At 38.5% G+C, this 26,195-nt stretch overlaps 1 protein-coding gene across 1 annotated transcript; it reads left to right on the top strand.

The window, feature by feature from the left end:
* The first annotated feature begins 3,559 nt into the window (after positions 1-3,559).
* On the top strand, positions 3,560-11,030 carry LOC135712146 (tRNA modification GTPase GTPBP3, mitochondrial). The gene is made up of 3 exons (XM_065235114.1): positions 3,560-3,676; positions 3,740-3,916; positions 9,800-11,030. Exons 1-3 carry the CDS (start codon positions 3,592-3,594, stop codon positions 11,014-11,016), a joined length of 1,479 nt encoding a protein of 492 aa, XP_065091186.1. The 5' UTR covers positions 3,560-3,591; the 3' UTR covers positions 11,017-11,030.
* The last annotated feature ends 15,165 nt before the right edge of the window (positions 11,031-26,195 follow it).

Raw genomic sequence — 26,195 nt, 5'->3', positions numbered from 1 at the left:
AGTTTTGCTTTAATATTTAATATTTTTGGGCTATTTAACATGACGTTAATTACAAATAACACACGCAGTCGTGACCCGCATATTATTACATTTTCAACAGACGCGCTGGTGCACTTGATGAACTCGCAAAAAGGATAATACCGTAAGTTGGGGGTCATCCATTTTCCCAAAGCATCTGTGGTTTAAGGTTACTAAGCCTCTCATCTCGGTTGTTCGGGGTTCAATCCCAATGTTCTCGGTTACTTTTGGTTTGATTAAAGTTAATAATGCATCCGGTTTTGTCACATATCAAGTTTCTTTTATATCACTGGAACCAAATGAAGTTTTTGGATTGTTTTATAGTGGCACCGGTGGTGTAGTGGCAATCGTGATTGCCTCTCATCTCAAAAAGCCTGGGTTCAATCCCAGTCGACGCCGCCGGATTTTCTGAGGCATAAAATCCCTGATCACGCCTTCCTTCGGAAAGGAAGTAAAGCCGTTGGTCCCCGGTCCATGAGTTGATGGGTCGGAATCAACGGAAAACAAATCAAACGAAAAAAATTGTCTTATAATGATGTGAAATCATCTCATAAATTCATAAAAATATAATTTGAAAAATGATTTCCATGAAAATTTTCACGATGTAGAAAAATTGCAAAGAAAAACCGAAATTTTTTTCACATTTTTTCAATATTTTTTTTTGAAGGATAAGTGTGCCAGGTTTTAACTCTAGTTGTCATCTAATTGGCGCTATCCTGAATTTCAGATTTTTTTTCATGCATTATATTATTTATTTCGTTACAATGTAAGAGCACAAAACTGGAGCATTAGTTTTAAAACTGGCACACTTACCCTACTTGAAGATTTCTTATCTTTCACTGGTGAAAACTTCAGAATGGATTCCCTTACCTTTTTTGTGTTAAGATCAAAAATCTAACTAATTGAAAATTTGAATATAAAACATTACCACTTCAGTCTGTTATTCGAAATAGCATCTTCAACTATGTAAATCGTTGACTTCACGCAGAAGTAATACTAAACATATAGTCAAAGTATAAAACATTATTTTTACAATGCTTGAGGGTGGCAAAATTGCAAAGCAAGTGATGAATGTAAAAATCAGTAAAATTGTGAGCAAAGTTTCTAAAAAAAATCTGATACTACTCTTTGGCACAAACCTGCCGACAGATCTTTTGAACCATATCATTTTTTCCGCGCACGGACTTTAAACTTTTACGTTGCGTTTTCGTTGTTGTGTAGTTGAATTGAACAAAAAAAAATACACCGATTGCTTGACCATGAATAGTTAAATGGCGGAGGCATCGAACCTTATTATGGTCATACAGAGTCAGAACAGCAAGTAGCATAGTTGTACATACATACATAGTTGTTACACAAACACATTTGCAATCACCATATTTAAAAACGAGACATTTCACCAAAATCCTATCAAATATGTTTATAATTGGTTCAAATAAATTGTGATACGGTGATACTAATAGTGATTTTATGCAAAGCAATGCAATACCCCATTCACGTATTCAAACAAAGCCACTGGAATTACGTCAATAATGATTGGCCAAGCATGAAAAAAAGGAAATTTAATTTTTGCATGTTCAAACAATTAGGAGCGTACTGTAAGCAAAATGTTTTAACGGTTATTATACCAATTTATACAAGATTTAAAATCATCATGTGCACTGCGAAATGAAAATAGAAAGGAATAGCAAAAATTACAAGAAAAACATGAACTCAGTTTCAGATGAAACCGTTTGCTCTGAGTTACCTATCTGTTCTGTGACTCTATGACAGCTCGAACAAGCTCCCAAAAGTGGTTGAAAAATATTCATTAATGCATTGACTCGTTTTTCCGTTTGAGTAAGTTCTCCTTTGAAATGCAACTGAGTAGAATTTCCATAAGAGAAAACAAGAGGGCACTAAAAATCTACTCAGTCAATGAGGAGAATTGAAATCGACTGTAGATTGTAGAGCGTTTATTGAAGAATCAAAGTGACGATTGACTCAAATATGGCGAGTGAGTGATAATGGTAATGACGTTTTGCATGACGTTTTTTTTAGTACATCATCAGGTGTCGCATGACCAGTTTGGCTTTGCTTTAAATTCGCCAATTGATGAATTTACGTTATAGTCGACCAGCAGAGGGAAATGATGTTAAAATGGAAATGACGTTTTGCTACCTGTCACATCGCGATGTGCGGTATAAGAGATGAGGAGAAAGGAAACTAGTGGACTCTTTCATTCTGACGGTGTTCTTATGCAACAGCAGACGTGACGTCACGTCTGTTGCTGCATAAGAAGACGCGAGAACGAAAGAGTCCACTAGTTTCCTTTTTCCTCACCTGCGGTCTAAGAGGTGAGGAAAAAGGATCGGTCACATCGTACAACAGTCAACAGTTTTGTAATTGAAAATCTGAAAACTAGGTGTCGCATGGCCAGTTTTACCTTTGCGTAAATTCATCAATAGGTCGCATCCTACGTGCTTGTCGATGTAACTGTGTCATCACTACAAGAATTTTTGTTCTATGTTTCACACCGTTTATCAAAAACAAAACAAAATTCACAGAAAGATGTCTCTGTTCTTTTTTTTCGCCTAGTGAATCATGTATTGTTTTCTTACGTTTGGCTTTAGGATTTGGAAAAATCAGGATGTTGATTGTAATATCCCATTATGGACGTATTTTACATATAAATGCCTATAAACACCATTGAAACCAAAGATGTAAGCAAATAATTTATTTTTTCTAATATTCATATTATTTAGCAAAATCAAACTTTCAACAGGAATAACAATCCACTTATTTTGAAATGCAGGATCCAATGAAATGAACAAACAGTTCAAAAAAATTAATAGCAAAACATCCAATTCACGAGTATAATCATCTCATACACGAACAAGTCATGAATGAACAAAGACTGTTAAAGAGACTATAATTAAAAAAACTTACAAACTGTTACCCTAATAAAAATTGTATGGTTTATTTGCTTAACGACGTGTTCTGGGTATCATCCAAACCATTTGTGGAATAGTTCAATGATTTGGGTTATCGTTCGTTTATGGTTATTTTTTATTAGGGTAAACACTGACTTCTATTTTTGTATAGCATACACAGAAAAAAAAACTCTGGTCTCTTTTCAATTTTCGAATAGACAGAAGAAAAAAATAGATTCTAATATTGATCATCGTTATTAATGCTTATGCTTATGCTTATGTTCAAAAACCAACATGAATGATTATCTGCATCTAATATTCGATAAATGAAACGTATAACCGAATAATATTAAATGAGCGAAAGATCTTATTAGAATTTCATGCACTAATACTCTTTTAAAACCAGCGCATGCTCAATTTGAATACACGAAGCCACATTGAATTAAAGCCCTACAGTAAAAGTATGGACGACTGTCACCACAAAACTGAAAAAAGCTGTTCCAATCGAGCAAAGCGGTGCATTTTGACGGTTCGATTGGAACAACTTTTGACAGACGTCCATACTTTTACTGTAGGGCTTTACATTGAATACGTTACCAGTCGGTTGTCAAAAAAGTAAACAAAAACGAACGAAGTAAAACATCGAAATTTTCTTCCGATAATGCTTTCTCGATTGGCTCTGCAATCGTTTCACTCACTGCAACGATGGTATTCTACAAGGGCTACAATTTTCGGCTTGTCTTCAGGTTTGTCGATAAAATTGTTGTCTACGAAACATGCGATAATGTAAATATAATGTATTCCCTTAGGTGCCGGAAAGTGTGGTGTAGCAGTAATTCGAGTGTCAGGTGATACCAGCAAAGATGTTATGAAATGCAAAACACAAATTGAAACTCTTCCCAAGCCGAGAAATGCAGTGCTTCGTCGGATATTTCATGCCAAAAAGGCGGAGATGATCGACAAGGGACTGGTGCTTTGGTTTCCTGGTGAGTTATGTTCTAGATTTTCATGTGAATGTCATCCATCGTATGAATATGCTATGCAACAGATTAGTTGTTAATATTGTGTAGACCATGAAACAAACTTTAGGGTGGTCACTCATTCGGGAAATGCGAGAAATTGTCGAGAATCGAAAATCACCGGGAAAAATGTGGTAGAAAGTCGGAAATTTAATTGTCACTTCGGGAATCCAGATATACACGGAAAGAAAATGTGCTGGAAAATTCAGCATAGTGGTTGTTTAAATTAAATATAATGCATCTACGTTTTTAAAACGACTTTAAAGTACTTTATAAACGAGTACCAATGTATTCAAATATACTATGCAGTAAAGGTTTACATTACATGGTATTGTTGACTGGAATATCACTTGGATTCTATTTATTTTATTTATGCCTTTTGATAAGGCTACTATGCATTGTTGTTTTAACTATACTATGTCATGTGTTTTACCATATATTGTTGTTCTGAATTTATTATGGCATGTTTTTTGTGATTGTTAACAAATACTTCTTTTGGTTTTATCTTCTGCCGAAACTAAATGTTACTTAATAATCCAATGAGGAGATGGACCAAACTTTTCGTCTTTTTCGTTTGTAGAGACAGTCGCAAAGAAAAAAATAATCCAAAAGTAGCTATTACAAACGCCACCGCTTAATTATTGTAATTCTTCTACAAGCATTATTTTATTAAGCTGAATATTTACTCATAATACAGATGGTGTAGGTACTGCATAATTGTCCCATATTTGCTTGATTTCCTATTCATATGGGACAGTAATGCTTTATTGCAGTATAGAATTGATTAAATTCTGCAGAAACACGGATCCGTAGGAGAAATTCACAGAAGCTTAGTATTTTTTAGGAATTTGTTTTGATTGTTTAGTGCGATCTTTCTTTTGCTGGAAACAAGTTTTTAAACATGGAAATGCATCACTAATGAGTGCCTACACCATGACAAATGCGAGCAAATTCCCAACTAAAACCTTATTTGCGGAGAATGTGATGGTGAGTGTTATGTCTGTTTGTCTGTGGATACAGTATGGCGTTGTGAAGTATGTGTTTGCCACTTAACACTTGCCAATTCTGCTTTCAGAGAGTCACAATAAGCGTGTTGTATTTTTTCGGATGGTTGGGTTGAGAGAGCGAGAGAGAGAGACGAACAACGTACGGTTGGTTTGAACTCTTGTAAAGGAATGACACTTTATTCAAAAACGATCAACATAGTCAATGGCATGTGAGTGTTGTGGACTGGTAATGTCAAACTGATTATTAGCATTTCTCCCCCTAACATGAACATTTTTGGTTACACATAGGGTGTTAGTATGTTAGTAAGTTAGTAAACACAAAATCAGAGGTCAAGTCTGACAGGAGGCCTTCTAATTCTAGTGGATCGTCACATACCCTCATTATCAGTTTCTACTTTTCTATTAGGCCCTGTGCCTGACCCAATGCCTTGATATGTGTTGCTGACAGAACTACGTGGGTTCAATGATGAATGTGAACCAAGTGGTTCGTGTGAATTGGGTTACTTATTCGACATAGACGACTCTGGTTGCACGGAAAGATTTGGGGTAGAAGGTACGGTATTCGGAATAACAGTCTTCATTACGGGTAGTACGCTCTATATACAGGTCCAGGTCGCAGTTGATCATGTGACGCTTTCACATTCGTCCATCATCTACCTAGTTGCACCATTTAATGTAAGAAAGGAAGTCTCTTGCCGCAACCATATCGTTAACCTCAAATGATCGCACCGTCTTTTTCTCACTTCAAAAAATAGAACTCTTATCTACAGATGGATCATCATCAATTCGATTCACGATATCATTTACCTTCAATACACCAGCATCGAAGAGCTTTTCCCGGTTAACGGATGAACAGTTCGTCTATACGCCATCAAAATGGTGTACACTGGAAGCCCTTGATCTTATACTTGAATGTCTGTACGTACTTCTCAGCCTGCCCATTTGTGGTTGAATGATACAGAGCCTCGGTTTTATGAACGATCCCATTTTTCTTCAGAAATATTTGGAACAACTCAAACATAAAATACCTCGAGTTCCTCGATTTGTAACTAGTACTGGCAGTCCAAATTAGCAAATAGCTCCCGCATACGATCAATGGTTGTTTCTGTTGTCATATCAGGAATAACTTTCTCCTCCGGCCTCTTATTTAAAGCATCTAAGATGATAAGAAAATGTACTCCCATGAAAGGACCCGCAAAATCTGCATGTACTCGCTGAAAAGGTTCAAATGGTCGCTCCCTACAGTGTATCGGTACTTTCACAGTGGGGACTTTGAAAAGGAGCACAATTTGTACAATCAAAATTTGAAGACGTTCGGGAAAATGCATTGCATTTTGAACATATAAACTAGATTCATAGTGTTTTTATGTTACTTCATACGTGAAGTTTACGATTTTCATATGAAATACTTCAAGTTTCCTCATCAATCTATGAGTTAAGTACAGAAGTGTGCGTTTGACTAGTACTGTCGCATTAATGGACCTCGCTCATTTTCAAACTTCTATGTAGACCTTTCTCTAGCTAATAAATTATCACAATAAAGCTTCATGTTAGATAGCATTTTCAACCAACATAAGGCCTGTACTCGAAAAAAATGCACCAGACAAAAGTGTTCGCCAAAAATTTATTTTAAGTCGGATTTTCATGAAACTTTCAGGGAATGAACTAATACATATGGATTATGTTTCGGCATAATTAATTTATTCAATTTCCTTTCCATCGCTGAAAGCCTGCACCTTTGCCTTAAGACCCCTCATTACATTTTCTGCAATGGTGGAGCCGACCATTTTGGTCACTTTCATCCATTCTTTATTCAACTCCAGCTCGTTCTTAAACACCTTAGACGATTTTCGAACTTTGGCCTTCATTATGGTTTTTGGTACAAAAACAACGTTATTGTCTCTGTACCAATCCAACGTCGATCGCGCGTAATGGGATGATGCCAGGTCCGGCCAAAATAATGTCTCACCTCCGTGGGACCGCAGAAGGGCAACAGACGCTTCTGGAGGCACTCGGTGCGGTAAATTTCGCTGTTGATGGTACCCATTGTGATGTACGGTTTACTCAGTTTACCGCATTGGCATATGGCCTGCCAGAGCAAGTATTTTTTGGCAAATTTGTCCACTTTCTTCTTCCTTATGTCTTCCGGAACATCAAACCGTAGACGTAGAACGCAACGTAAAACTGCAGCCCCGGTATCTGCTTTGCGTCTGCCTTGATGTAGGTTTCGTCATTCATAACCACACATACCACACGATACCACACATACCTTGCGCGGGATTTGGCCGCCGTGTTTTGTTGATCACGCCGGTTCGGTGCCTTCCGGACCTTGAATACACGAAGCCCAGCTCGTTTCATGGTTTGCTGAGCGAACCAGGTGGAACACTTTGCCTTCAGAGCCGCGTCGCGAATCGAAAGGTTCGGATTACGCTTGAAATAATCCAACACCTTCCGGGCCTTCACAGGGTCAGCTGTCTTCGATTTTCTTTCACTTCCAGCCCGCCGCACGGTCGTCTGGGACTCCTTAAACGATTTTACCACCCGAGACACAGTTGTATGGGTGATTCCCAGTTGTCTTCCGATCCATCTCATGGTCGCAGTCGGATTTTCCATGACGGCGCGCAAAATTCTCCGGCGATTTTCTTCTTGTTTCGATGACATCTCAATAACCACTGAACCGATTGTTATGAAATTTTGCACATGTAAACAATTCAGTCCAAACTAGTTATACCCAGATTTTCATCAATTTTTACCCACAGATAAAAAAGTTACACACGGATAAAAATGGTGCTTTTTTTTCGAGTACAAGCCTTATAAACTTGCTTTTCTGCTAACAGACTTGTTGACTAATATGTAAACATGAACTCAATCGATGAGCAGCTGCTTAACGTAATTGGGCAAAAATGGTAGCTTCAAAGTGTACCCATAATTTCTGTAATTGGGTTTGTGATCTAATTTTCGTCCTATTAAGTACTATCCGCACTTTACATCTCTTTATCGTTCGAATATGATAAAAACGGAATGGTTCTACTATAACTAGATGACTTCCATATTTATTTACCTTTCCATACGTACCGTCATTTTTCATAAAGAATAACACCCATTCTTGACTCTAAATTCGTTCTACGAGTTTCAATTCCGTCCTAACGCATTGAATCTTCATTGGATTTTCTTCTTTCCAAGGATTTAGGCAGACAAAATGGATCCGCTAGTAGCGCTTCTTATAGGCTTTGTTATGTAGCTTATGAGATAACGCATCGAAACAAACGTATTATTGATTTGTGGAATCATATTTATATTATTGACGTTTTCTGATCGATAGAAATGAAATGAGCTATTACGTCAAAGTAGCGCTCTACCCTACTTAGCTTTTCTTACGACAATGCAATCCCCCGAAAGGGATGGTCCATAAATTATGTCACGCAAATTTGGCCCATTTTCAAAACCCCCCTCCCCCCTTTGTCACATTTTTTGTATGGACCTTAATTTTTTTTTGTATGGCTCGTCACAGTTTTCAAGACACCCCCCTCCCCCCTAAATGTGTGACATAATTAATGGACGACCCCAAAGAGGTGATATCAAGTGTTCAGATAACATGTGAGTCATGCATTAATTTGGTAGGTTCTATGATCCAATGACAACCATAATGAATGAACCAATGATGATTTCAAGTTTGAAGCTGCACCACAGAACAGAAGGTGAACTGCAAACAAATCGGTGAATCAAAAAGTGGTAAGGTTTTCTGCTAAAAAATCGACGCGTTGGAAAGGAAACGTTCCACACGGACTGTCTATGGGCACTCACACTATCATAGCATGCTGCCTATCTTAACTTCAGGCTGAAGATGCCTTCTACCGCAAGGTGCGCTAATGTTCGCCAATGAAAAGTGGAGCAACTTTCTGGTCCAAACTTCCACTTCTGTGTACAGGTTATATGAGCTTATGCACGAAGCACTTGGTATTGAGTAAAATGTTATTAAATTTTTGCACAGAAGTTGTATCGATTTTAACATTATTTCACATAATTTTTCTGCATAGTTTTCTCAATTTATGTCTCAGGTTTGGTCAAAATTGAGCAATTGTTGAATTTTTGACAACCACATAAATTGCTCATAGTGTGCGTGCATGATTTTATGAGAACGTTCTTTAATGAACTAGTATACCATCAATATGGCATGTAACACCAATTACATAAACACCAGCATCAATTGCTGCACAGGAGCAGCTATAGAAGCATTGAAGGGTCATCCACAAATGATGTAAGGGATTAGGGAGTGTCCTAAACCTTTCTTACAGCTTCTTACAAAGAGGGGAGTGGGCTGATATTTCTTACATAACATACAATAGCTAGAATTTTTTTTCTTTACCGTTTTTATGCCAACAATCCGGAACATACATTATGAGCATATGGTAATCTGATTTATTTATATAAAAATGTTCCTAACTTAATATTTACAGATTTTCTGAATGTTTTGAAATCTTACCAAGATTTTAGGGGAAGGCAGTTAATTGGAAATCTTACAGTGTTTTACAAGGCAGAAGGGGGGGGGGGAGGGTCTTATAAATACTCAAAAACCCTTACATAATTTGTGGATTACCTCTTCCCTTAATCCTCGTTATACAGTCAACACTCCATAACTCGATGTCCTACTTAGAAGTTATAGAAGCATAGTGAAAATGAATTTCATGACTACTGTGAAACTGATTTTCTATGGGATTGTTGTTCTAATACTCAATATTTCTATAATTCGATGGTCCCTTCAATATTAAGTTGTATAGATTTCACTGCATTAATTTTTTATGGGAGCGAATTTTAAACTTGTTTCCGGTTTATTGTCCTGCAGGTCCCCACAGCTTCACTGGAGAAGACTCGGTCGAGTTTCACGTTCATGGAGGTGTTGCGGTCGTTAGCGCAATGTATGACAGTCTAGGATCGATTGAAGGCGTTCGATTGGCCGAACCTGGTGAATTTACAAAGCGAGCATTCTACGCAGGCAAAATGGATCTAACAGAGGTGGAAGGTCTGGCCGATCTCATCGAAGCCGAAACCGAAGCTCAAAGAAAGCAAGCATTGCTCCAGGCCAACGGTGAGCTATCCAAAGTTTACAATCAGCTACGAGGCAGACTGTTAAAGTGTATTGCTAGTGTCGAAGCTTATATTGATTTCGCCGAAGATCAGGATGTGGATGATGGTGTGCTGGATTCCGTGAAATCTGATGTCTCCGGGATTATTTCTGATGTTAAAACTCATCTAAACGATCACAGGCGTGGAGAAAGGCTACGGGCGGGAGTTAGAACAGTGATCATCGGAGCTCCCAACGTCGGGAAAAGTAGTTTTGTCAATCTGCTCAGCAATAGAAAAGTATCCATCGTTACAAATGTTGCGGGAACCACAAGGGATATCATCGAAAGCCACCATGACATTGGAGGGTATCCGGTGATACTTGCTGATACTGCTGGCTTACGAACAGATACGAGTGACATTGTGGAACATGAAGGAATCACCAGAGCCAGAGACTACCTTCAGTCAGCTGATTTCATAATACTCATCATAGACGCAGAGAATATGCAAAATTACCTAACTGCTTCCAGAAAGACCTTTGATGAGTATCTCCATCACCATCTTGCCACGCTAGGTTTCAGTAAAAGCATTTTGAACAATTCTAATTCAATGTTGATTGTCAACAAGATTGACTTACTCTCAACCGACACATTGACATCCCTCCGTCATATAAATAATCTTAGTCTTCTATCCTGTCATACGAGAGATGGCCTTCAGCCTGTTCTGAATCAAATAGCTAATTACTTGAAGCATATCTGCGGGAATCCGTGCAAGGAAAATCCCAACTTAAGTCAGCAGAGGTATCGCCATCATTTGAAGCAGTGCGTTGAATATTTGGAAAAGTACGAAGAATACCTGAGGCATGGGCCAAATCCAGATCTAGCAATAGCAACGCAATATCTTCGGAATGCGGTTAGGTGTATTGGCAAAATAACCGGGACTATTGAAACGGAAGAAATTCTTGACTTTATATTCAGTAGTTTTTGTATTGGAAAATAAACAATTGTGCAACATATTTGAAATGGTATATTATTGAAATTGTCCGAACACCTTTACGGTGGACCCTCGGTAATTTGTGCGTTATTAACTTTCCAGCAGTCGTGCTAGTACACTGAGTACACGCGTTTTGAAAAATATGCGACAATAGAATAGAAACTTCATTATAACTTATCTGGGTTGGTTGTGCAGAAATATTTATGAATAAATTATTAAAAAATAGTTGATTCAGGTTAAAAAAGTGTGGTTTCGTGAGTGCGAACTCGAGGATCATAGGAAGCTACAGTGTTCTGATCTAAAAATGCATTTTCTTTTACATCTGCAATAATATCTAATAGCATGTTCCTATCTTCGGAAAAGTTATTAGGGAACATCCATAAATGACCTAGAATTTTAATGAAAAGGAGGGTGGGTTCTGCAGAAGTTCCCTGGGCTTTGGCAAAATCTTGAGGTAGTTTAATTAAGCTACCAGGTCCCAGGGCTGATCTGGATCTTTACCACATTGGAAAGATGCACACTAGTGTTGCCAGATCAGTGTTGATGCTTACCAAAAGTGCATTTGAACCCGCTTATAAAAGCATATTAACAGATTAATCATCACCGTACATTGTTTATTGCTCTGTACTAATAATAAATGATTAAGCACAGCATTTGATATTTTAGTAGGAATGCAGGATTTAGTCGCAGTGGAAATCATTTGTTTTTTAATCCATCCTTTATTGAATTGGATTTATTTCTATAGGTATGCACGTTTGGAAAGTATCATCACAAAGATTCTGCACTCGGTCTACAGCTTGTGGGCGGGAAGCGTTGTGTTTGTTTTTGTTTTTTTTTATCTATTTATAGAGTCAATTCTTAGAAATACGAAGCGAAAGACAAATCTAGCATTAAGCACAAGACCTTCAAGAAAACTAACAACACGAAGTCTGGAAATGGCAATGTTTCATTCAAAATGTCAAGTATTTCAAGGATATCGGGTGAAACCAATCGGACCGAGCGCTCTTTCGGTCATCTGGAAGAGTTGTGCACGAGGAGCAATTTTAATCCCCCCAGTTTTGAAGACATTCCGGAGCGAGGATCCATTATCTTGTGTCAGAGGGATGATGGAAGTGGCATATCCATAAACACAATACAACAAGAGAAGGAAGTAGTATTGAACGTAAACAAGGAGAACATGGGAACGTCGAAAACTGTAAGTATACTCCGATCTATTCTAGTACTCTTGCATAAAACCTATTGTAAACCGGCTAGATCGTAGTCGTCGTCACCGGGACGCATAGTCATGTAAAGATTGCCAGATCCGTGACCACTCATGATAAAGCACACAAGGCTCTCAACATTAAATACATTGCACGGGTTGGGTCGCACAGAGGGTTGATTAGATGTAAAATGCTTTGAAACACCCGCATGAACGATAACCATAAGTAGTGCCTAACAACCGAGGGGGACGACTCTATCTGCGATGCAGAAAAGATTGTGTTTTGTTGTAGCTAGCTGCACGCACGCTGAGTAGATTGAAGGAAGATTTATGTCGATTTTGAAGATTTCCTGCAAAAAGATGAAGCACGATGCAAGTAGATGCGAGAAATGAAAGATGATTTTTCGAAGATTGATTCGCTAGTGTGAGATTTTTTGAGCATCTAGAATTGAGATTTAGATGTGTCGCCCCCCTCGCTAACAACCTATTCGGGTTATCATCCCAACAATATGTGGTACGGTGGCACGATTTGTGGTATCGTTCATGTATGGTGTTCCCCCCACTCTTTATTAGGGTCGCTGACGCTCATTGCACGCTCTTTCGTTCTCCGGCTGATTGAATGGATGACGGAGTTTGACGTCACACTCCTTCAGACGTTTAGGCGACGGGAGGGCGAGAGAGATGGCTGTTCAGTACACGGAGATAATTTTACAAATGTATTACTAATAGGTAAATCACAGTTTAAAAATCACTAATAATCTCTTTCAATCGCTTTTAATTTCTTTTTCATTGACGGTGTGATGTAATCGATGCGCTATGTGACGAGAGCGCAAACCAAATGGGGCCATTTTTCAACGATACGATAATAACTTATGCGCTTTTCATACAAAACCTACCCAACCCTTTCCTTTCTACAATCCCTGAGCAGCTGGTTTACCATAAGTATACCTCGCAGAACTTTTTTAACCCCCATGGGTAAAGATGCTGTGTTGCTCACTCCTCTCCCCTTCTCTGGTGAATTATGGATGGTGTGAATATTCACATCGGTGACATGGCCCCTGACCCCCTTTGTACATCATAAAATGAAATAAAATTAAAAATAAAATGAAAAGGAGGCTGGGTTCTGCAGAAGTTATTATCTGTCATGTTTGTTACATGGCAAAGGTGGTTTTCAAATTTGTGAAAAATGTGCTACGTCATTTATGCATACTCTCATGTAAAGTAAACCCTCTGTGATGGTAAATACTGATCATGGGAATTCATAAACTAGGTGGCACTACACTGCCATTTTCAGCATCTTTGTCCCACTCGTTAAAATAGCAAGCTGAGAAAAACGCTGTTGAAGAGATTTTTTTCTTCATGAGCTCTTACGGATGGGACAACATTGTTTTGGCATTTTTCGTGACATTTTCTAAACAAAGTTTGAAACTTTTCGTGTACATAGCCACATTACATGTGAAATTACCTGCTTAGCCACCGAGAAGCTCAACCGCATCCTCGCTCCGGTATACAATACCTACATGCGCATCGACCTTCTTCCGCTATCGATCTGCCCATGCCGCTAAGACATCCAGGAACGATAGGGTCTTTATCCTCAACAAGGGGAACAGAGCCCTCCACACTGCAGCCAACCTTGACCTCCCCTCGGTTGCCAGGATCCTCTGGCATAGATAAAAGAGTTGGCGACCAAACGATGTCAAAATAGATAAGATCTGCTGCAAAGCTTCTCGCGTCGGTTGATATTGGGCAAGTTCATCGCTTTACGGACGTTTCGTGGTCCCGAGCTGGAGTTGGACTTGGAGTGGCAGGACCGAACATTGCAACAAGTAAAAGTCTACCGGAGGAGTGTTCTGTTTTTTTTTTCCGCAGAAACCATAGATGTTCTCGATGCAGCTATGACTTCGGCAGATCAACCGATCCTCGTGCTAATGGACTCAGGTGCTGGATAAAATGCATTACACGGTACGTCCCACCTTCAACCGTCTTTACGTTGATTCCCGGACACTGCGGTGTTTTCGGAAGCGAGGCTGAGGACAGACTGGCGGAATCTGGTCCATCCAGTCCTCACTACACCAGGAACGTACCCCTTCTAGACGTCAGGCGTTGAATTGAGAATACTATCATGGAAGCCTGACAGCAGGAATGGTTCCAGTCGCAAAATACTTTTCTGAGAAAGATCAAGGAAACCGTATGGCCCTGGCTGGACAGCCACATGTACAAGGACCAGCGGATCATTTCAATACTCCGGACCGGCCACACAAGGATTTAATGCAATTTCGGCGGGACACCTTTCCGCAAGGTTTGTCCAATTTGCAGCATCCTCGCCTCGATGGAACACGTGCTGTGTGTCTGCCCGCAGTTTCAGAGGCTACGCGAACAACACGATCTCCCGGAGAATGTCTGGAATCTACTTGTTAACGACCCCTCGACGTTGACTGCGCTGATGGCTTTCCTCAAGGACGCCCAACCTCGACGCTCTCTCGACGTTGGCTGCGATGATCGTATTATCTTCAGTATCAGAGCTGAACCAAAAAGTTGAGTACGTTTCTTCGAGACCTTCTGGTCTTAGAGTTACCTCTATGGTGTAATATGGCGGAGGCATAAAAGTTGATTTTCATGGGCCATTGTGAAAAGTTGTTTTGCTTTCAAGAAATCCCTAACAAATTCATAAGGTTTAGAAATAGCATTAATGCAGAAAGCTTGTAGACTGAATTGCATTTATCTAAGGCCATTTTGCTTGACACTAACCCAATTCTGATTTATGGCAGCAGTTATGGAGGCAATGTTGCCTACAAAATGTTAAACGTCAAAGTTTGTTTATCTTTCGATAGTTGCGCTGTGCGATCCAGCGTTCTTCCAGGCGGTTCTCTCCCGATGGCTTGGAAGCAGTTACTCAGAGAGTGTGCGATACTGTTTTACTACATTTCGTATTTTGCAAAGCTGCAACCTCAAACATTCCCGAAAAATATCCCCTTCTTCCGGATGGTTCTGGAAGTGCACCATCAAACAATGCAGGAATGTACGATTGAATGAAATTTTTTGGATAGGTGACCCTTCCGCCGAATAAAATCGCTGCTATGGATCGGAAACCAACTAGTGTCCGCTAACTGGCAGTTTCAGTGGTTTGCTGTCGGTATTGACGCAAGATATTCCGATCGTCATCAATTCGCAAGGCCTGAAGACTGTTTTGACAATGTTTTATGAATTTGAGGCTTTTATTCACTATAAGGATCAATCTATATTTATTATCTCTGCGCATATAAACTCTGAAACCAAATAATCACAAACTATTTGGATCAAATCTAACATCGATTAGACATTAGCGCTAAATGTTACTTTTATCTTCAGGCCAAGTGCGTTGCACATACCTATAATCTCATACACATGCCTGTAGGTATGCGTGGTCCTGTAGTCCACAAGTAAGTGGTTGATAAATTTTTGCACAGAAGTCCAATCAATTTGCGGTCTTGAACAACGTTGTTCTGCATAGTTTTCCCAATCAAAATCTGAAGTTTGATCAACATTGAGAAGTTTTTTTTAATCTTCTTCATTCCTCTTTTTAACGTCGGTCTCTGTTCAGCATGTATGTATGTTATGTTTTTGTTTCTTATTTAATTGTAATTATTCTTTAGTAATTAATCCATTTATTAAATTACAATTAAAAATTATTATTAATCTAATCCACCAGCTGATATATTGCATTTTCTGGTAATTCTAAAGTAGATTGATTTGATGAAGCTCTATTTCTAAGGGAAATCAGGAGGTCAGATGTCAACAGAAATCTTAAAAATACATCATCAATATTAACATGCGTGAAATTTTCGAAATTTCCTAATCGACTTATTTCGCGTTTCCTGTGCTTCTCCGCTGCACATGCCAGTTGGTAGTATGGTGCGCTTAATCAATGTCGATTCATGAATCAATAACCTCATGTTTTGTAACCCATGTAACATCGACAGATTCTCTTCGTCGATTTTCCCTTTGCATCCTCAAAGCGATGTTAAGCTATTTTTAGCTGTTTTTAACACGCAGTGCAATAATAGTAGTTATTATCTACCATCTGATACGACAAACAGGACAAGTAACGGTTTTGTAGTCAAATTATTAACGAAAGAGAAAGTCGACGAAAAGAATTTGTCAATGTTACTTTGAACCTAATGCAATATTCGGGTTGATTTACGTTACGTTCACTGTAGCTGGAAAGTACCCATTCACCCATAAATGTGTAATTGTTACCCATTAGTGGATAAACGTTACTCATTAATGGATAAATTTTTACCCATTTAATGGGTTCTTGCGCAAAGTTATATATTTTGACGAGTTCTAAAAGTTCTTTCAAGACAGTTTTTACGAAAAATTTAAAATAAAAAAGATAGCGCTGAAAAACTGTTTTTTTGGCACACCCTAGGCAGTTCAGAAAAAAAATGCTCTAAAATGTAAACGGTAAGAGTTAAAAAAAACCTTTTCTCCATAAAGTTGCTTGAAATTAACTCGTCCACAACCTCTTTGAACAAAGTGTGTCTTTATTTTGTTAAATAAGAATGTTAGTTTTCGGATTTCAAAAAAAAGGACCACCCTATTGTTTGAAGACACCAAAAGAAGGAGAACTAAAAATAACTTCTGATAATAACTACTGATGCCTTTTGTCTTGCTAAATTCCAATCCTGGCCAACTGTGCAATGGAATTGAACTTAAAGAATTGGTGTTTTGGCTTCAATATTACATAAGACGAAATCCACCCATCCTGGAATTTATCGTGTATTGCAAAATCTATACTTCAAAAGAGAATTAAAAAAAAAGTCACTCCTCACTTGCAACCAGCGATACCAGACATATTTTTGAACACGAATAAAATTGAGACCCCGCTGTTTATTTTGATAACGTAGGGTACCCTTATACAATTTGTATGGTTATATTGATAAACGTCGTGTTTGGGTTATCATACAAACCATTTGTGGAATAGTTGTTTCATTTGGGTTATCGTTCGTTTATGGTATTACTATTTTTGAATTAGCGACTGGAACAAGTTTGTTAACTCAAAAAACAGTTCCAAAAATAACTAATTTTGAGCTAAGAAACGGTATCACAAGAAACAATGGGCTCCCAACTTTTCCGTGGATATAAATCGGTATTTGTGGCATCACTGCTTGCAACAGCCCATATTTTACTCAAATAACCTCCTGATAGATGTTTTTGTATGCTCGTTGTTTTACCTTTAGTTGGACAATGATTTTTACATTCGGGAGTGATTCATTTATTATTTCACGCTTCTAGGGAGGACGGGGAGGGTATGAGATTATGTGACACGCAATTTATTTGGAATGGGAAAAATATGACGAAAGGGAGTAGGGGGTAATTGTTAACTCAATTTTGCGAGATATAACTAATAATAAATAACCCCTTACATTGTCGTGATAAATCCTTGAAGCACTAATATATTTTCTTTGTCTGTAGAGGCCTGGTTCACCTCCTCTAAGATTTACATCTTTTTCTTATGATATGGTTTATCTAAATTCATTACAATGTGGTACATTCTTTTCCATTTATTCTATGGATATGCATTCCCGTCTCTTAATTGTGTGCTCAAACCAGATAAAAAACAAATGATGGAAATTATATGCCTTCAAACGAAATAATAATTGATATGAGAAATGTCGACTGAGATAAAAATAAAAAGGGCGCACCGGAAAATGATATATTCAGCATCCTACACTCACCAGTAAGTGCAGTGCCACGATGCCTGATGGCAAGGAAAGCTGGAAAAAATGTGAAAACATAAACCTTTGTACGGCTTACACGTTGATCTGGATTCTCTTGTTTTACCTTCCCTCCCATCTATGCTTTAGCATCCGTGTCACAGGAACTGGAATTGCCTGAGGAGCACGTTGAATGTGAAGAGTTGTCATCAGCATTCAGCTATAGGACTTAGTCCTGAGCAAAAGAGGGAATCATGATTGCGAGCGCCATGTAGGAATGATGAACCGTTTATGCGAGTTAATTGCCTGCAGTACTTGAACGAAAAATCTAGGTAGCGTAATGTTTCCTGTTAGTTCTACTAACGGAGTCTAAAAAGTGCCTGTGATTTTTTAGCTCTTGTTGTAAAAAAAAACACCAGCGCTGATGATTTGAACATTTTTCATATTTGTTTTCGAAAGCTTTTTTCCCTTTATATTTACTATGGATTGAAGCTGAAAACTTACTTCCTAAGTTGTACTGATGATTGTAAACCAAAAACAGAAATTCAAGACTTTGCGTTCTTCATGGTTATTGCCCCGAGTGTTTTCTATCGGCTCCAACTTTTCTATCATTTTCCCTCTTGCAACAAGAGCGAGCATGCAGAACATTTTACGAACGGCAAAGATGGCGATTGATCACAGCTTGGCAAACTTCGGTACCGAACTAGTAGTGTAGGAAATTAGTTAATATTTAAACATGTGTTACACAGAACCTCTTAGTTCATTCAAACAAACAACAAACTGATGCGCATCTCAATGAGAAGGAAAGAGTGAGCCGGTTGACGCGTTACAATCACCAAGAGAAACACCACACAGAGCGTCCGGACAACCACAACATTTTGTCTCAAGTTTTCCTCTGTTCAATGACGAAGTTTGAGCAAACATGTGGCATTCGAAAGTTATGTCGTTGTACACAGAGAGTGAGCTTTATCTTCTGCTGTTTTTATATCATTTGCGACAAACCCCCTCTGGCGTGCTTTGTGCCCTGATAACTCACAGCAATCGAAACCATAGTTTAACGACCTAGAATGCGAAATAGTGTTTATCACATTCAGTGCATCTCAGCATGATGCTTATTGCTTACCAGGTTAATTAATTTTGTATCGATTGATGTTGTTGAAGTGTTTACTCAAGTTGTAAATAAGGACAGTTCAAGTTCTAAAACTTTTTTATTTTACTCCTTAGCTTAATGCTTTCTTCGCAAGTTTTAATGTCAACTTATAAGCAACATTGAATCAATAATAAACAATATATTTGAAGCAGCATGTATTTTTTACGGCATTTTAAATCTCATTTTAAAACAATTTTGAGTAAAACTAGTTTAGAGTCTAATGTTTACATGTGCAAAATCTCGTCACAATCTGTCAAGTTGTTATCGAGATGGCTTCCAAGCAAGAAGTGCTTCGACAAAAAAATATCGGAGCGGTCGTGGAAAGTCCAGGCCAGTCCCACAGGTGGATCGCTAAATAGTTTGGAATCGACAATTCGACCGTGTTCCGTATAGTAAAATCGTTCAAGGAGTCCCAGACGACCAAGCACAATCCAAACCTTTCGATAAGGGACGTGACCAAGAAGGTAGCTTCTTCCGTCTGGTTCGTCCAGCAGACAATGAAGCGGGTCAGACTTTATGTCTTCAAGGCAAGGAAGGCGCCTAACTGAACCGATTAACAGAATACGGTGGTCAAATCCCGTGCCAGGAAGCTGTACCGCGAGTGGTAGGTGCAGCCGAAATGCATCGTAATGGACGACGAGTCGTACATTAAAGCGGATGCCAAGCAGATCCCTTACCTGGATTTTTTCGTCGGCAACTCCCAGCTGGATGTTCCGGAAGAAGAAGGTCGACAAATTTGCCAAGAAGTACTTAGTGTGGTCGGCGATCTGTGAGTGCGGCAAATTCAGCAAGCCGTACATAACGACCGGCACCATCAACGGTCAAATATCTAAAGAAGAATGCCTCCAGATCCGTCCGGTCCCACGAAGGTGACACTCTGTTTTGGCTGGATCTGGCATCGTGCCATTACGCGAAACCGGTGATGAAGTGATGCGAAGCCAAAGATGTTGTTTTTGTGCCGAAGGAGGCAAATTCGCCAGCCATCCAATCTCGCCAAAACTTCGTCCAATAGAAAAATTCTGGGCGATTATGAAGGGCAAGCTCCGGAAGAGTGGATGAAATGTGTAACAAAGATGGCGTAAGTGTTGCATAGGAGTTGATGAGCGTAAAGTACAAGATGCGGGAATTTAGCCTAGGAGAGGAGGTTGAATGAACAAACTTTGAAAAATATAGCAAATATGTGTTTATTTATTTCCTGAGAGTTTCAAAACTATCCGACTCAAAATTAATTTTTGTTGATAATTGTTGGATGTTGTATTTTTTCGAGTACAGTCTTTAAACAAGTGTGTGCACTTGTTTAATTTTAAATTTTAATATTACATCCAAGAGGATGCACTTTTTTATCTAGTTCGATTATTTGTAAGGATCAATCGCGTTAGCTTAAAGGAGCCGATAATTCATTGTTCTTTGTTTGTAACAAAATTCACTTAATTCTATGTCTAGTAGGAGTTGGGCCGAAAACTCGCGGCTTACTCGAGGTTAGAGAGGTACATTGTCGAAGGATAGGAAAAGAGGAGGAGCTTGGGGTAGGGTTCCGTTGTCTCATCAGAGCGATGTCGCCAGTGTGAACGGTAGTGTGGTTCTAGATTCGTCTGGAGTTCGACCGGCTATGGTGACCAGTGTGCGACGATTAGACTCATCGAGACGGGGGACAAGGCAAACAAAAACTAATAAAAAGATACAAAAGACAAACTAATTAAATTCTTATATTAGACATTTGCAGAAACACCTTAATCGACTGCATATAGCAGAGATCGCGGGTACCCTACACGTCTCTGATAGGGATAAAGGGTTGCCTTCCTTGGGTCTTGAGGGTATTCAAAAGTCGCTCTCGGGCGGCGTTATTATCCGTACATTGCCAAACTGCGTGATCAATATCGTCGTAACCGTTTCCACACCGACAGATGTTGCTGTCCACGAGGTTTATTCTATTGAGATGCGCATCTAACGAGTAGTGGTCTACGTTAGTCTACTCATCACGCGAATGAAATCACGACTCAAGCCCAAGCCTTTAAACCACGCTCTCGAAGAAACATTAGGAATAATTGAATGTAACCACCGTCCAAGATTTCCATTGTCCCAATCGGTTTGACGCACTAAATGGTAAAATTCATCGTGTGAAATTTGCCTGTTGCGAAAGAGTCCGCCTTCGCATTGCCTGGGATTGAGCAATGTGAGGGGACCCATACAAAGGTAATCATATATGATCTTTCGATCAGCACACTCATCTGCTCCCTTACCTTTGAAAGGAAATAAGATGAGTGCCTACTTGGTTTCATCGACCGAATAGCCTCAATCGAATTGAGACTATCCGAGAAGATGAAGTAATGGTCTTCGGGCATGTTGGAAATCATCCCCAATGCGAAGTTGATTGCTGCCAGCTCAGCAACATAAACGGAACAAGGTTCCTGGAGTTTGCGGATGGCGCTAGAGTTTTCATTGAAGACACCGAAGCTAGTGGATCCACTGAGACGTGACCCTTCTGTAAAATATATTTTCACGCAATTGACGTGTTGGTACTTTTCAGTAAAAATATGCGGGATAATAATAGTTCGAAGTTGATCTGGAATCCCATGAATCACTTGTTTCATGGATAGATCACGTTCAATTGAGGAACTACGATTGGTGAAGTGATGGATGATGCACTTCCATCATGTCGAAAATCATCTCATGCAATTTTTATGGCCACAACAATAAACAATTGAAATGCATCCACTTTGATGTGATATTAAAATAATTGTTTGCTGTGTGGTTCACACAAGATAATCCTTGTCGGATGATGCTGCCGTCGGAGATTTCCTTAGAAACATAAAAGCACGCCAATTGTCACATACTGTCAGGTAGATCACCTCTTCGTGGTGCGTTACGGTGTAAGATCTACCACCGTCATGACAACTTCAAACTTGGGATCAGACGTTTTCAGTAATCAAAGGAACACATCTTAGTCCTTGTTACTTGTTATGCCTTGTTATGGTTCAATTTAATTTGATGCTTTTTCGAAAAATTCAAGAGCAGTTTTTTTCTACGCATTAGTTCAGATTGCAAAATGCTCGCACTATTCGATTCCTTTTGCTATTCTACACAAAATGACTTAGCAATCTGAAATAATGCGTCGAAAAAAACTGATTTTGAATTTTTCGAAAATGCATCAAAGTAAATTGAACCTTAATAGTAACAAGACTTGGGTAGCTCCACCAACGATGATCTTTGAACAAGAAAAAAAAAGTTAGTAGGTCTTCATCTATGTAATTCTTTATCTTCTATTAGTTGCATGGTCAATATCGGTGTCATTGCTTAATTTTGTTGCTAAGATTTTTTTTTAACTCTTTATTTGTTCCAAATTCAAAATAAATTACATTTCATTTTAACCTAGGTGCTCCAGTTACTGCAGTAACGTACCAGCCTTTATTGTTATCATATATATCTAAGTGTTTTTACATTGTTCACGTCTTGGCAATTCAGTATTTTAAACAGGTTTTTTAACCTGCATGTCAGTATAACAATTGATATCTTAAAACTAAAAACTAAAACTAAATCTTATCTAAGTATAAAGGGAATTAATCGTTGCAATTGAGGATTGCAACGATTTTTGCCTGAAATTATTATTTATTTTGTTGGACATTTGTTCTAAAGTCTCAACATTCGAAATTCTATGTACCTCGGTAGTACTGTACCAGGGAGGCAACTTCAAAATCATTTTCAGAACTTTGTTCTGAATCCTTTGAAGTGCTTTTTTCCTGGTAGTGCAACAATAAGACCATATTGGCACAGCGTAAAGCATGGCTGGTCTAAAAACTTGTTTAAATATTAGAAGTTTATTCGTCAGGCAAAGTTTGGATTTCCTGTTTATAAGAGGATACAAACATTTAATATATTTGTTACATTTAGCTTGAATGCCCTCAATGTGTTCTTTAAAAGTTAATTTTTGGTCAAGTATTAATCCAAGATATTTCACTTGGTTTGACCAGGAAATTGGAACTCCGTTCGTAGTGACTATGTGACTACTACTAGGTTTCAAAAACGAAGCTCTAGGCTTGTGTGGAAATATTATAAGTTGAGTTTTGGAAGCGTTGGGAGAAATCTTCCATTTTTGTAAATAAGAAGAGAAAATATCTAAACTTTTCTGCAGTCTGCTGCAAATAACACGAAGACTTCTTCCTTTAGCGGAAATGCCTGTGTCATCAGCGAACAAAGATTTGTGGCAACCCTGAGGCAAATCAGGGAGGTCCGAAGTGAAAATGTTATACAATATAGGCCCAAGAATGCTACCCTGAGGAACTCCTGCCCTAACAGGTAGTCGATTAGATTTGGAATTTTGATAATTTACTTAAAGAGTTCTGTAAGTTAAATAATTTTGAACTAATTTCATAATATAAAGTGGAAAATTAAACTTTTTCAATTTAGCAATCAAACCTTCATGCCAAACACTGTCGAATGCTTTTTTCTATGTCTAGAAGAGCAACTCCAGTTGAGTGGCCTTCCGATTTGTTTGAACGAATTAAATTGGTAACTCTTAAGAGTTGATGAGTAGTTGAATGCCCATGGCGAAATCCAAACTGCTCATCTGCAAAAATTGAGTTTGTATTGATGTGAAGCATCATTCTATTCAAAATTATCTTTTCAAAAAGTTTACTTATTGAAGAAAGCAAACTTATTGGGCGGTAGCTAGAAGCTTCAGCTTGATATTTATCCTGCTTCAAAATTGGAACAACTTTTGCATTTTTCCATTTATCAGGAAAGTATGCCAAATGGAAACATCTGTTAAATAATTTTACCAAGAAAGACAAGGTACTCTCTGGGAGTTTTTTTTAATGAGGATATAGAAAATTCCATCATCACCTGAAGCTTTCATATTATGAAACATTTTAGATCTTACTTCGTCCAAATCAGTCCCCCAGGAATCATCAGAAATATTTTCCCGAGAGAAAATATTCAGATAATCGCGAGCAACCTGAATCTCAATAAGACAAATAAGACCCAAACTGAAATTATGGGAACTCTCGAATTGCTTAGCAAGTTTCTGAGCTTTTTCCAAATTTGTGATCAAAATTTTACCACCTTCTTTAAGCGCTGGAATAGGCTTTTGAGGTTTTTTCAAAATTTTTGTGAGTTTCCAAAAGGGTTTGGAACTCGGGTCTAATTTAGAAATATTATTTTCAAAAGTTTTGTTCCTCAGGGCAGAGGATCGCTTTTTAATTTGTTTTTGCAAATCCCGCCAGATAACCTTCATGGCAGGATCGCGTGTTCTTTGATATTGTCTCCTACGGACATTTTTAAGACGGATCAAGAGCTGAAGATCGTCGTCTATTATAATTGAATCGAATTTAACCTCGCATTTTGGTACTGAGGCAGCTCTTGCTGCAACTATAGAAGTAGTCAGAGATTCAAGAGAATAATTAATTTCATCTTTGGTTTGCAAAGGAATGTTTGGATCGAAGTTATATTCCATAAATGTTCGATACTGCTCCCAATCAGCTCTATGGTAATTGAAAGTAGAGCTGTTGGGATTACAAATTATTTCTTGGGATATTTCAAAAGTTACTGGAAGGTGATCAGAACCGAAGTCAGCATGGGTAACCAGTTGGCTACAAAGTTGACATGAATCAGTTAAGACCAAATCAATAGTGGAGGGATTTCTTGCAGAAGAAAAGCATGTTGGGCTGTTTGGATATTGAATAGTGTAATAACCTGCAGAACAATCATCAAACAGAATATTACCATTGGAATTGCTTTGAGCATTATTCCATGAGCGGTGTTTTGCATTAAAATCACCAATAATGAAGAATTTAGACCTATGACGGGTAAGTCTCTGGAGGTCACCCTTGAGAAAATTCTTTTTCTGGCCTACGCATTGGAATGGCAAATAGGCAGCTATAAACGTAAGTTGTCCAAATTTTGTTTCAACAGAAACTCCCAAAGTTTCAAAAACTTTGGTTTCAAATGAAGAAAGAATTTTATGTTTGATTCGTCTATGAATAATGATGGCAACGCCACCACAGGGTCCATCAAGACGATCATTTCTATAAATCAAGTAATTTGCGTCCTTCTTAACCTTATGGTCAGGTTTAAGGAACGTTTCAGTTATAACGGCAATATGCACGTTATGAACTCTCAAAAAGTTAAATAGCTCGTCTTCATTATCTTTAAGAGATCGAGCATTCCAATTTACAATATTTAATGCTTTAAAATCCATTACTGAATTTTAAAGTTATGACAATATTATTTGCAAATTTTACTCCAGTTTGAATAGCATCAAACATGGAGTTAGATTTAAGCATATCAGAAATCATGTCAATTAATGATTTCTGTAAAAATTCCATTTTAGGGGCAGTAATGCTTCCTAAGTCAAAATTGTCAAAATTTCCGTTAGAATTACTTTGGTTAGTATTTTGATTTCTACCCGCTGCAATAGCAGCATAGGTAGCTCCATTAACTCGCTGTACATTGTTAGCAGCGAGGGGAGTAGGTACAGATGAAAAATTTGAAGCAGGGGTGATATTTGTACCTACGGGTACCGTTGTTAACAGCAGAGGAATTTGTACCTGGTCGGAAACGTGGAGCGTTTCCTACCTGTCGCTTAGAACGAGATTGTAGGATCGCTTTGCGAGTCTTACATTCCCAAAAATTGGATTTGTGGTTTTCACCACAATTTGAACATTTAAATTTCTTAGGATCTTCCTTCACAGGACAGTCGTCCTTTGCGTGAGAGGAATCACCACAATTCATGCATTTAGCTGGCATGTAGCAATTTTTAGTTCCGTGACCCCATCCTTGGCACTTACGGCACTGGGTGAGGTTTTGGAAATTTCCTCCAGTCTTCCTGAAGTGTTCCCACTTCACTCGGACATGGAGCATAAGGCTAGCTTTTTCTAAGGCCTTAAGGTTGTTTAGTTCACTAGACTTGAAGTGAACTAAATAAAAATCATTAGAAATCCTGTTGCGCGAATCGCCAGGACGGGATTTCATTTTCATTTTGATTACTTGGAGTGGCACAACTCCAAGTAATTTTGCCAGTTCATCTTTGATCTGATCCAGGGATTCACCACTGGGCAGTCCTTTCATCACAACCTTGAACACACGTTCAGTTTTGGTGTCGTAAGTAAAAAATTTGTGCTTCTTTTCAGTAAGATACTTGACA

This window comes from Ochlerotatus camptorhynchus, unplaced genomic scaffold (assembly GCF_037179485.1).
Source record: "Ochlerotatus camptorhynchus isolate MF236.1 unplaced genomic scaffold, CSIRO-AGI_Acam_v1.1 ptg000458l, whole genome shotgun sequence".
Classification (NCBI taxonomy): Eukaryota; Metazoa; Arthropoda; class Insecta; order Diptera; family Culicidae; genus Ochlerotatus; species Ochlerotatus camptorhynchus.
Note: the sequence above shows the minus strand (reverse complement) of the source record. Positions and strands in the feature narration are given on the sequence as shown.

What these genes read in the sequence shown, in the direction of transcription:
- LOC135712146 (XM_065235114.1), top strand. Translation starts at nt 3,592, where the DNA reads ATGCTTTCTCGATTGGCTCTGCAATCGTTTCACTCACTGCAACGATGG. An exon ending in AATTTTCGGCTTGTCTTCAG is followed by an intron (nt 3,677 to 3,739) that starts GTTTGTCGATAA and finishes GTATTCCCTTAG; the next exon opens with GTGCCGGAAAGTGTGGTGTA. An exon ending in ACTGGTGCTTTGGTTTCCTG is followed by an intron (nt 3,917 to 9,799) that starts GTGAGTTATGTT and finishes ATTGTCCTGCAG; the next exon opens with GTCCCCACAGCTTCACTGGA.